Source organism: Meleagris gallopavo, chromosome 6 (assembly GCF_905368555.1).
Source record: "Meleagris gallopavo chromosome 6, MGAL_WU_HG_1.1, whole genome shotgun sequence".
NCBI lineage: Eukaryota > Metazoa > Chordata > Aves > Galliformes > Phasianidae > Meleagris > Meleagris gallopavo.
The window spans coordinates 43,707,581-43,719,278 of record NC_139409.1 but is presented as its reverse complement, the minus strand read 5'-3'; the positions used below and the strand labels follow the sequence as shown (position 1 = coordinate 43,719,278).

General features: G+C 45.2%; 1 protein-coding gene and 2 non-coding genes across 3 annotated transcripts; all 3 read left to right on the top strand.

The window, feature by feature from the left end:
* Window positions 1-6,651: 6,651 nt before the first annotated feature.
* On the top strand, window positions 6,652-11,372 carry RPSA (ribosomal protein SA). The gene is made up of 7 exons (XM_003207263.4): window positions 6,652-6,789; window positions 7,010-7,177; window positions 7,710-7,828; window positions 9,229-9,474; window positions 10,301-10,429; window positions 10,647-10,815; window positions 11,231-11,372. The coding sequence occupies exons 2-7, from the start codon at window positions 7,045-7,047 to the stop codon at window positions 11,323-11,325; spliced, it is 891 nt and encodes a 296-aa protein (XP_003207311.1). The 5' UTR covers window positions 6,652-6,789; window positions 7,010-7,044; the 3' UTR covers window positions 11,326-11,372.
* LOC116216786 (small nucleolar RNA SNORA62/SNORA6 family) lies at window positions 8,445-8,603 on the top strand. Its single transcript, XR_004160237.1, has one exon. It is a non-coding gene; the product is annotated as a small nucleolar RNA SNORA62/SNORA6 family (small nucleolar RNA).
* Window positions 9,638-9,793, top strand: LOC116216776 (small nucleolar RNA SNORA62/SNORA6 family). The gene has a single exon (XR_004160228.1). It is a non-coding gene; the product is annotated as a small nucleolar RNA SNORA62/SNORA6 family (small nucleolar RNA).
* Window positions 11,373-11,698: the final 326 nt, after the last annotated feature.

Genomic DNA, 11,698 nt, shown 5'->3' with positions numbered 1-11,698 from the left:
TGTTTTCTGAGTATTTCTTTCAAAAAAGAAAACCTCAAGGGGTGGGATGGAGAAGAGACTTAGGAAAGCAAAAGAAGCTTCCCAAGGGAACTGAACTGTTGGATGAGCTCAGATTTATACAAGGCAATGAGTATTCTCTTTTGGGGGCATAGTAAACACACCTAAATCAGTTTTTCTTAAATGGAAAGAAAGAATACATAGCAATAGGGATTCTTGTCTTTCTCACACTTTCCTATGTCTGCCTGTTGTGTGTCAAAACTGATAAGAAATTTAATCTCAATATCCAGTGTTGAAATACCAGCTTTCAGATGCTGGCATTCTGGGTAGAAACTAACTTTTTAATCTCCAGCCAACCTAAACTGTGCTACTCAGGCAGTCTGGTCTCAACAAAAGGCCAGAAATTGTGCCTGGGATTTCATTTTTCACTGCAAAGTGTAGTGCAAGGAGACAGCTGACTGCTGACCTCTTCTTGTCATAGTGTGGACCTGGGATTCAGTAGCATGCAGAGCTCTCAGAGCTCCTGCTGCCTTGCAGACTTGCATCCACTTTAGAGGGCGTTTCTGTTCACACCACTGCTGACTGTCCAGCTGGGAGGAGAGATAAGGGACAGGCTTGCCAACCCTGGGGGGGGTGGAGAAAATGGAGAAGAAAAAAAAAAAAAAAAACACAGGCAAAATGAGGCTAAAGATAAGACTTCTGCAAAAAAAAGAACTAGAAGGCTTTATTTCTCCAAAAAGTAAAAGAAAAACCTTTGAAATGCAGGCCAGGCTGGAATTTATAAAGATGATACTAGTATGGCTCTAACAGATACCAGTTCTAATTTCAGTAGCAGTTGTGACACATTTTTCTCCCATGAAACTGCAAGCCGAAGGGAAAACTACAGCTTCAGGAAGAAGTACCCTGCCTCCATGCACTGCATGAGTTCTCACTGCACTGAGTACTAACCTCAATTCCATGGAGGTTTCAGCACGTTTCTGAAGAAAGCTGTAGCTGCTCCCAGAGGCAGTTTCCACAGAAGTATGTTGCATATATTTATTTATTTATTTATATATATATATATATATATGCAATGACAAACAGCCTCACAAAATTCAGTCACTGTGTTTGAATAAAGGCAAGTGTGGGACTACCTCTGGACAAAAGCCATGCAGCTACAGGAGAATGATTCTTTCTTTTCCCAGTGTACCATGCACTCAGTTAAACCTGTACCTAAAAGGACCTGAAGTTCACCTGTTGGCCTGGGCACTGCATGTGTTAATGTCTGCAAACATTGCTTCAGTACAATACTGCACAGCTTCACTGGATACGGGGCCATCTCCACACATAAAAGTGAAACCAAGGTGTAGAAACACATATGGAGTAATGAAGATAATCTTTTGCTTCAAATAAAAATACTATCAACTTTAAAAAAAAAACAAACACAAAACACCTCCAGACCTCCAGTGACCTTGGTTTGCCTTCCACTAGTTGTCTTTTCTCCCTGTTCCAATAGCATAAGGGAAGCAAAGCCCTATCCTTCCTCCGTCCTGGAGGCTTACCCAAGAACAGACACTTCCTCTTCATGCTCCAGGGACAAGGGGGATGGGGATACACAGACAATGTGAGATGAGAAGGAAGGACTCACACAACATATAAAAGGTAACGTGTCTTTTATTGACCATAGGAAGACTGTGTTAGCTGGCTAACATCTCTGTTTCTCACCTGTGGGATGTCCTTCCTGAAGCAGTGTGAAGCCATAATCCTCTCGGCTTGCTATTTCTGTGTCTTTGTCAAGGGGATCCCAGGCATGGTGCTGCACAACTGTATCCTCTTCACTGGATGCTCATCCAGATGGAACTGCCAGACCAGAACTTTGTGGAACAGGGAAAAAAAGGCTTAAACAATGCCAGTAACTCAGCAACTCTATGGATAGTAGGAAGGCCATGCACAGGCTGGCTGAAGCCAATGCCTTCACTCTCCATTTCCTCAGCTGCCTTCTGGCAGTGGACCAAAGCACCCTTTCAAGGTATTGGGCCGAGGCATCAGAGAAGCCAGGGTCTCATTCAGTTGAGTTCCCACCTCTTCACTGAGGAATCCCAGGCAACATGAACACTGCAAACACCTTTGTGGGAGATGGCTGTGCATTTATGTTCTCATTTTGGTCTTAGTGTGGATCTTCATCCACCAACTCCATATTATCTCCTGCATGACACCTCCAGACATGCCTGATGTCAAAGATAGAGCCCAAAGGTCTGCCTTCCTGATCCTCTCGCATGTCACCCACCAAATAAACCATTAGATCCATTCTTCAGAGGATTCCTTCTGCACAGATGTCTGTGCAGCAGCCAAGTGGCTTCCTCTCCACTTGGGGATCCCATTGCAGACTCCTTGCTCAGAGGTGGCTCGTAGCAGGGGTCGTTGCTCTTCCCAGCAGCCTGGGTTAGCTGCCAGGGAGATTGTCTTTCTGAGGCTTTGTGAGCATGCCAGGAACCTCAACCTTCCTAATGGACTTCTCAGAGGTTGGCACTAACTCAGTGATGCTTCTGTGCCATCCTGCCTCAAGTCTCATTGCTGCTGCAGAAGTGACCGTATGCTGAAGACTCCTTTCTGTAGGTTCACTCCCATGTGCCAACTTGCTAGCTTTTGCTCAGAAAAAGCCTTCTGTGTCCCATCATGCATCCTGGGCTCCAACCCAGGTGGCTCCGCACAGAGCTTCCTCTGAGATGTCACTGCCTTGCTGGTACTGACAGTTCAAAATAGCCCCAGACCACACAGATCTGGAATCATAGTGTGATTCTGTGAGCTAGAAGGGACCCACAAATCAAATTCCTGGCTCAACAGTAGAGAAAGTAATCGCATTACTACATTTCATCAGCACACTGCTAATATTTGAGAACACAAAGCAGACCTGAATTAGGCCTACGTTTAATGGGAAATAATCCAGCAGTTGTGGCAGGGATGTTCTGTTACAAACTCACCCAGTCTAGAACTTAGAACAAATATATCTTAAAACCATAATTAGATTTCAGCAAGCTCTATAATGCTGGGAGCATATTTGCATTCCCCTTGGCAGTCTGCCACTTCTCCCAAGCCACCAGAGTATTTCGTGACTTAGTTTCAAAACTCACCATGAAGGTCGTGTGTCACCTTCTCTTTTCCTTCTGTGCAAACTGCAGCACTTGTTGGCTGCGCTCAGAGTTTCTAGCACATCCACACTTGTGGATACAGGGTGTTTGTTCTCTGCACCAGCTTTCTGCATCTCAAGTTAGTGACAGGTTGGAACCACACAGCCTTTCAGAAACAAGGAAGCACTTCAGAGCCACAACTACTGCCATTCTTCACCTGACCGGTGTTAAAGTTGCTATCATATTTAATTTTTATCTACACATCTTACATTCCCGGTTTCCATGGATTTAAATCATTGTTAACCGTCTGAATCTATAACCACTGATCTCAATGGTTTTATGACACAAACTTATGTTCTGCTGAAGACATCTAAGTTCTACGAACAGAAATGGACATACACTGAGTAAGAGCTGAAGTCCTGCAGACAGAACTGATCTATGCAGGAAACCTTCTCTAACTCTGTGGTTTTCTGAAACCACCTTGCTGCTTAAGCAGTGGACTGAGCTGCAGATTTCACGCTGCCAAAAACTAACTGTAGCCATTTTAAACTCCTTTAACGTTGTCCTGCAAATGGCATCTGGTAGCTGGTGTCCTACCTGCCAATCCTATACACAGAGAAGAAAAATGTATTTAGTTTGTATTTGTGCAAAGATGGGTGCTAGGTGCAAATTCCACAAAGCTAGCACACCTTCAACAGACCCACTAAATGGTACTTGTATTAGTCTGTAGTTACATAGACATTTATTACAAGAAATAGCATTAGATATATTTACCTGTTTTCTATTGGCTCTATGTACCCAAACTAGCATGCATGCTCCCCGCTGTGGAGGAGGCATTTTTGGCCTCAAATTGAGTCAGTGGTCACCATCTCCATTTCACAAGCTGAAAGAGCTGGGTCTGTTCAGCCTAGAGAAAGCTTCAAGAAGACCTGATTGTGACCTTTCGGTATCTAAAGGGAGATGATAAGGAAGGAGACATACTTTTCAGCAGGGTCTGTTGTGATGGTTTCAAACTGAAAGAGGGAAGATTAAGACTGGATATAAGGAATTTATTTATTTATTTATTAACAATAAGGATAGTGAGACATTGCAAAAGGTTGCCCAGAGAGCTGATGGATGCTGTCCTTGGACACACTCAAGGCCAGGCTGGATGGGGCACTGATCAGTGATCTAGCTGCAGGTGTCTCTGTTCACTGCAGGGGAGCTGGACTAAATGGCCTTTAAGAGTCCCTTCCAACTCAAATGATTCTATGATCTCTCCCTGCCACTTAACCTTTCCCCCAACTACCAGCTGAGAACTGGGGCTTTTCAGCCTGAAGAAGGCTCCAGGGGGACCTTATAGCAGCCTGCCCGTACCTGTAAGGGGCCTACAAGAAAACTGTGGAGGAACTTTTTATAAGGGCATGTAGCAACAGGACAAAGAGAAATGGTTTTAAACTGGAAGAGGATAGATTTAGAATAGATATTAGGCAGACATTATTTCCTGTGAGAGTGGTGAGGCACCTGAACAGGTTGCCCACAGAGGCTGTTAATGCCCCCTCCCTGGAGTTGTTCAAGGCAAGGCTGGATAGGGCTTTGAGCAACCTGGTCTAGTGGGAGATGCCTATAGTAGAGGAGCTGGAACTAGAGTTCCCTTCCAACCCAAACCTTTCTATGATTCTGTGATTAGTGATTGAGCCATTTTAAAGTGTCTCAGTACAGAAAAAAGTGAATTTTCAGGTTGCTTAAGAAAATAATGAAAAATACTGTCAAGCTTTATGACCCTTCCAAGGCTTTTCATGAGTTGTGGAGCAGGAGCTCTTGCAGATGGAAGAGCTAGTCCACCTGAAAAGGCTCAAGGTGCAAGTATAAGAAATTAGAGATTGCAGAGGAGCTTGGAATGCTTATGAGCAGTACTCATTTGATAACACTGCATGTAGTGTGATTTTCTCTACTAATCTTTCAATCGTATATCAACTTCTAATACAATTTTAAAAATTATTATTCTATGGTGTTTTCCAAACCAGGTATATCACGCACTGCAGTAACAGCACCTGTCTCCTCCCCCCCCCCCCGAGTCTCCTTCTGCTAGGAGATATTTGTTGAACATAATCCCAAATGTCAACTTTCACTCTCCACATAGCAGGAAATTTAGGCTAGTTGTTAGGAGAAAGTTTTTCATCATGAAGGTAGTGAGGCCCTGGCATAAACTGCCCAGAGAAGCTGTGGATGCCCCATCCCTGGAGGTGTTCCAGGCCAGGTTGGATGGGGCCTTGGGCAGCCTGGTCTGGTGGGTAACAGCCCACCAGGGCACAGCAGGGGAGTTGGAACTAGATTATCTTTCTGGTTCTTTCCAACTCAAGAAATTCTATGATTCTATGATTCTTGCTCGTTTCAGCATGGTGTTTTGTTTTGCTTACCTTTGTCACCACCACCTGGCAAATGTGTGAATTACTCTCTTAAAGAATAGTGACAAACAAATCACGTAGTTTTGGTAGATACTATCATCCAAGAAGCTGAAGAATGAAGGGCACCTTTCTACAACGTTATGCTCTGCAGCACCATCATAACTGCATTACAATGTGCTTCAGTCATACCAGTCAGGTAGTTTGTTTCATGCACCTGGTTCTAGCTGCAGTGCCACTAAAGCCATTGCTAGCCTAGTGCATGACGTTGTCCAATAAGGAAATGTATTTGTCACGTGAAGTTAGGTATAGCAGGAACAGCCTCACACTGTGGATGAACGCACTTTTTGCTGTAATAATCTTCCATTTCATTGCACAAGTAAGCTGAAGCACTTTTAGAGCTTCCCAATTTCAGTAATAGAATGACAGATTTTTTTATTGATTCAAACGAATAACAGACACTGGTACAATGAAAGGAACATCAACTGGCCACTGATAACATATTTGGTGAAGCTTTGTACTTCACCAAAGCTTCTCAAAGGCTCGGCAAGCAGCAAACCACCTGAAATACCAGGTAGAGTGCTGCCAGGCAAATCAGTTGGCACCGTAAAGGGGTGAAGGGCAACCTTGTTCTATATGAACCGTCCGCTGGACAAGAAGACTGAAGGTGATTTTTGATAGGGGAAGAGGAATTTATTTATATGCAGAATGATGGGCAAGGTGTTACTTTTGTCACAAAGAGGTGCTGACTGCCCACTGCACTCCTCAGCCTGCCTTCAGGGTGGTAAAGAGCACTGTGGAAGAGCCAAGGGATGAGGTATGTAGAAATATGATGACAAGCAGAACCTCAAATGCTTATTAAAGGAAACGCCTAATGGCAAAATTGGAAGCCAAAGGAATGTGATGAAAAGCTAGTGCTAAGTGTGACTTATTTCATCAGTGACATATCAAAACGCCTGCTGCTCCTTTTTGGGGCGAGCATTGTGGTTAGATTACTTCGGTGAGCAAATCGCTACTGTTTAGGCAGCGCTTAAGGGTAACGCGAAGTAACCCCTCCCTTCTCCTGCCGCGGTTCCCCCCATGGCACAGACGAGCCACGCCCACCCGCCCCACTGTCCGCCATGACACACACAGGCCGCGGGTCGCTAGGAGCCTACTTCCTTAGCAACGCCCGGAGCCCCGCCCTTTCCGGTGAACGCGACGCTCCCATTGGCTGTCGGGAGGCTATATATTGACGTCACTCGGCACAGGCTTTCCTTTTCGTTCGGCGCCTGCCGAGGCCTCCACACGGCGTTGTCCGCGTGAGTCACGGCTTCGGCTGGGCGGTTGAGGGGCTGGTGGCGGTGCACGCACCTTGAGGCGTTAATGGCTCTTAGCGGGTGTTCTATGCGTGCTTCTCTCAGCGGGCCGAGCTTCCTCGGGGGGGCTAAAGGGGATAGAAGGGTAGGCCGCCGGCACGGGCAAGATGGCGGCCGGGGCGCCCGCCACGTGAGGCGCTGAGCTGGGTGGTTGTGCCTGCAGGTTCCCTGTCGTCGCTTCTTAAGGGAAACACCACGATGTCCGGAGGTCTCGATGTCCTGCAGATGAAGGAGGAGGATGTCCTCAAGTTCCTCGCTGCCGGGACCCACCTGGGAGGCACCAACCTCGACTTCCAGATGGAGCAGTATATCTACAAGAGGAAGAGCGATGGTAGATCGCTGCGGTGGGAGCCCGGGGTGCAGCTGCTGGGCTAGCTGAGAGTTGGTGGGCAAAACTGGGAAAAAGAGCCGAGTGCTACTGCTTGAGTTTCCCAGCTGTTCGTGGCCCTGAAAAGTACGGAAATCCAAACAAATCACATTCCTCAAAAAAGTAAAACAAAGCACTTCTTGTAGAACACAAATGAATCAGTTGGATTGGAGCATCACTACTAGTTCCTGACTATAGCAATAAGTCTAGTGTCTCAGTAGTAATTTGTGCTTCTTGTGCTGTTCTTAAGTCTAAGCTGCACCATGTGGAAAAGTTGTAGCTCATAATAGCTACAGGTCCGTATTTATGAGTTGGACCATAATGGCTGGAGTTAAACTATCTGAAAATCACGTTGTTGGATTTCTCTTGGAACAGCTTTCTGCTAACTGGTGTTTTGTAGTAACTGCAGTTCTGTAACAAGTTTAGTAGTTAGTGAGCGCTGTCTTGATTTAGAAATATTTTTACTAGTTTCTCTAAATCTTTTTGTCACCTGTAGGTATTTACATCATCAATCTGAAGAGGACCTGGGAGAAGCTGCTCCTGGCAGCCCGTGCTATTGTGGCTATTGAGAATCCAGCTGATGTGAGCGTCATTTCTTCCAGGAATACCGGACAGGTATGGGAGTTCTTTATTTACCTGAGGCATTCAGTCTTGGGATCAGGACTGTTGCCCTGTGGCAGTGCATGCCATTGGCAGCTTGATGATAAAACGGTGACCCAAATTTTGGCATTAAGAACAGCTTCAGCGGTGTATTTCTTTTGCTGTGGTTGAAGTGTAGAGCAACTCTATAGATGGTCCCTGCACAGCCCCAGATCCTGTAGATTTCAGGGCAGATATGAGTAGTTGAATGGTATGTTTTTTTCCTTTTGGCCTTATTTGAATATGTTCTGCTGGATCTCCTCCATTTTTTGGGTCATTAGCATGATTCTTGGGACCAAAAAGCACCTAATAGATCTAAGTTTTTTTTCCAAAGAGGGAATAATGCTCTTTTACTAGAAGGGGAATTGTAACAAGGAAACAAACGTTTTTTCAGATTTTTTCTGTAGATTTTAAGCAGAAAGACTTCCCTAGAAAGGGATGTACCATTCAAATTAAATCTAATAGTCACTGAAATTTGCTGCTGAACTTAATTTCTTTGTCCTCATCTAGACAGCGCCACAAACGTAGGAGAGAGTGCTGAATGATGTTGAGTGGATTTACCAAAGAAAGATGGGAGCACCTACTTATCCAACTTGCACACTGTTAAAGCTTGATGCTGAGGTCAGTTCCTGACCAATGAGCTCTCAAGTGTCGGAAGTGTGCTACAACAAAGCAGCTGGCAGAGTGCTTGCTAATGCCAGGAGAGGAGCTGCCTCTATGATTGGTGTTTGATAGCAGCCCTGCCACATGCTCTGTGGCTTATGCTTGAGAAATTAGAAACTATCGCAAATGAGTAGGAGCTAGCAGTTGCAATCTTAGTGGACACTGTTACAGTTTCCATATATGTACTAGTGAGCCTTTTTTACAGTTAATGAATGTTATGCTACTGCACAGTAAATGGATGCAGAAACAGTGGAGGAGAATGGCTTTATTTTTTCTTCTTATGGTTTGAGAACAGTCCAGGGAGAGCAAGAATGTGATTTAGGAATTGACATTTGTAGCTTAGGTTGATGGTTGGACTTGGTGATCTTGAAGGATCCTTTCCAACCTAGATGATTCTATAATGCTGTTTGTTTAATCTACCCTTTTCATGGTTTGATGGAAGTTCTTAACTTTGGGCTGGAGCATACAACACAGTTTAATGGGGGGAGAGAAACTTGTTCTTCACACTGACTTCTGCCTTGCTGGTGGATGTGACCTCCTCACTCCTTTTTGTGGTGTTGGTGTAGTTATTTTTAAAATTTCACTCATCCAGAAACTGGTACGTGAGCCGTGATGTTACAGGCATTGAAACAAGTTTACGTGGTCACTGACAGCAACTAGGGTGAGTTGGTTGAAACTGAATTTCCTACTTAACCTCTTGATTTATTTTGCAGCGTGCTGTTCTGAAGTTTGCTGCTGCCACTGGGGCTACTCCTATTGCTGGACGTTTCACTCCTGGTACTTTCACAAATCAGATCCAGGCAGCTTTCCGTGAGCCACGGCTCCTGGTTGTTACAGATCCCCGAGCTGATCATCAGCCACTGACTGAGGCTTCTTATGTCAACATCCCCACCATTGCACTGTGCAACACTGACTCCCCGCTACGCTATGTGGACATTGCTATCCCCTGCAACAACAAGGTTACTGCTTTGTAGAATCTAAAGCTGCTTTCTCTAGAGCATGCTGTAGGTTGCAAGATAGATGGTTTTTGGTAGGGAAGGTTAGCATGTATCTGGTGTGACTCCCAGGGTGGTTAACTAATAAGTTTCTGCCAAGCCAACAGGTAGGTGAGGAGGGTTTGAGCTTGCACACTGTTGGAGCTTGGAGCTGAGGCCAACTTCTGGCCGAGGAACTCTCAAGCGTAGGATGTGTGCTACAGTAACATGGCAGGACTTACTGACAGCCTGAGGGTCTTTGTGTCCCAATGAAAGGATTTTGGTAGTCAATCTTGCCACAGTTCATGAACGTGAAAGAAAGGTAATGTGACTTTGTGAAGAAATTGCTATGAAAAACAATCTTACTAATAGCTGAAAGGTAAAGTCTAGGGAAGTGGGAAACTAGCTTTGATCTCTATTTAGATACTGTTATGAACAAAACAACCTAAGGCAAATCTGAGCTCGAGTGACTGTAAGATTAATTTCTTTGTATTAGCATGTGATATGGATGTGTAATCCTTGTTTTTGGGTAAGATTTACATGGGACATTGAATAGGAGTACTGATTGAGGCAAATTCAGATGCAGGTGACTGCAGTGCTGCAGAGATCTGCAAATGTTGCTGTGAATTTGAAAAGCTGCTGTGTCCTGAGTCCATGTACATCATAGATCTGTCAGGGATTCTCTTGCCTGGAAAGAATTGTGTGGAAATAAGCTTTCCCTTTAAAGGTGTGTGAGGGTAGGGGAGGGAAAAGACATTTAAAGGAGTATATTGGAAGCAGATCTTAATGTAACTTTATTTTCCTGTTCCAGGGAGCCCATTCAGTGGGCCTGATGTGGTGGATGCTGGCTCGAGAGGTCCTGCGCATGCGTGGCACCATCTCCCGTGAACATCCATGGGAAGTCATGCCTGACTTGTACTTCTACAGGGATCCTGAGGAGGTAAAGACCTGTGGAAGGAAGTGTGTGTCAGATGTGCTGCTTGTATACCTGCCCATGGTTCTCTATGTTTGCCCTGAGGACAGATACTTGCCAGTGTCATGGATTTGACACTTAGTGTCAAACTTAATTAGTTGTCTGTCAGCTGGTGCATGTTGTCTGGTGTGTGTGGTGAGATGTGTCTGTTCCTGTGCAACGTCAGCTGTGTTCTTCGTTGCAGATTGAGAAGGAGGAGCAGGCTGCTGCTGAGAAAGCAGTGACAAAGGAGGAGTTCCAGACTGAATGGACAGCCCCAGCTCCTGAATTCACTGCTCCTCCTCAGCCTGAGGTTGCTGATTGGTCTGAGGGAGTGCAGGTCCCATCTGTGCCAATCCAGCAGTTCCCCACAGGTCAGTTTTGTGAAGGGGTGTCTAGAGGAATTGGGATCTAGAGAGCAGAAATAAGTCTTTGGTGTGTGATTAGCTGCAGGGATGTGCACAGTGCTGGTGTACTGATTCATCTGTCTTTAACAAGTCACAGATGCTGGTATTTTGTAGGGAAAATTGAGTAGTATACTTCACTTGCTCTATGCAAGTTTCTGCCAGCAATGTCTTTAAGCAGTAAAATGATAGATTTTTAAGGCAGAGTGGATGTGAGTGCATACCTTAGTTACTGCACTTGAAGTCCCAAATAAGTTGATTTGGAGTCATGAGAAGAATACTAGTTTGTGTACTTGCATATACCTGCAAGAATGGCAGTGTGTGCACTGTGTTTTGTGGATGAAAAGAGTAGGGATGCAGTGAATTTTGTTGTTTGTCATTTCAGAGGACTGGAGTGCCCAGCCTGCCACTGAGGACTGGTCAGCAGCTCCCACTGCCCAAGCTACAGAGTGGGTTGGGACTACCACAGAGTGGTCTTAACTTCAGTGCCGCTGTACTATGGAAAATAAAGATTAGTTTAATACCCATCCTACTTTGTATGAGTGGTGGTTGGTATGTTTTTTTTTTCTTCAACATGCTGGAGGGTTGGGATGTCAGCCAAAGGCCTCTCAGACTTGAGAGGTGGGCCTGTGCGAGCAATGCAGCAATGTCAGGTGCAAGACCCCACACCTGGGTCAGGGAAATTCTAGATGTATGCAGATAGGGCTTCTCTCAATGAGTTTTTCTCCATGCGGAGAGGGACTTGAGGGTCCTCGTGGACAAAAAATGATATGATAATGAGCTAGCAGTGTGCTTTTGCAGTTTGGAAGGCCAACAAGATCCTGAGCTGCAGCAAAAGAGGGGTGGCTAGCAG

Bases quoted from the DNA above. Each gene is read 5' to 3' on its own strand.
- RPSA (XM_003207263.4), top strand. From the start codon at position 7,045: ATGTCCGGAGGTCTCGATGTCCTGCAGATGAAGGAGGAGGATGTCCTC. The intron at 7,178-7,709 runs GTAGATCGCTGC...TGTCACCTGTAG, and splicing joins CTACAAGAGGAAGAGCGATG to GTATTTACATCATCAATCTG. The intron at 10,816-11,230 runs GTCAGTTTTGTG...TTGTCATTTCAG, and splicing joins AATCCAGCAGTTCCCCACAG to AGGACTGGAGTGCCCAGCCT.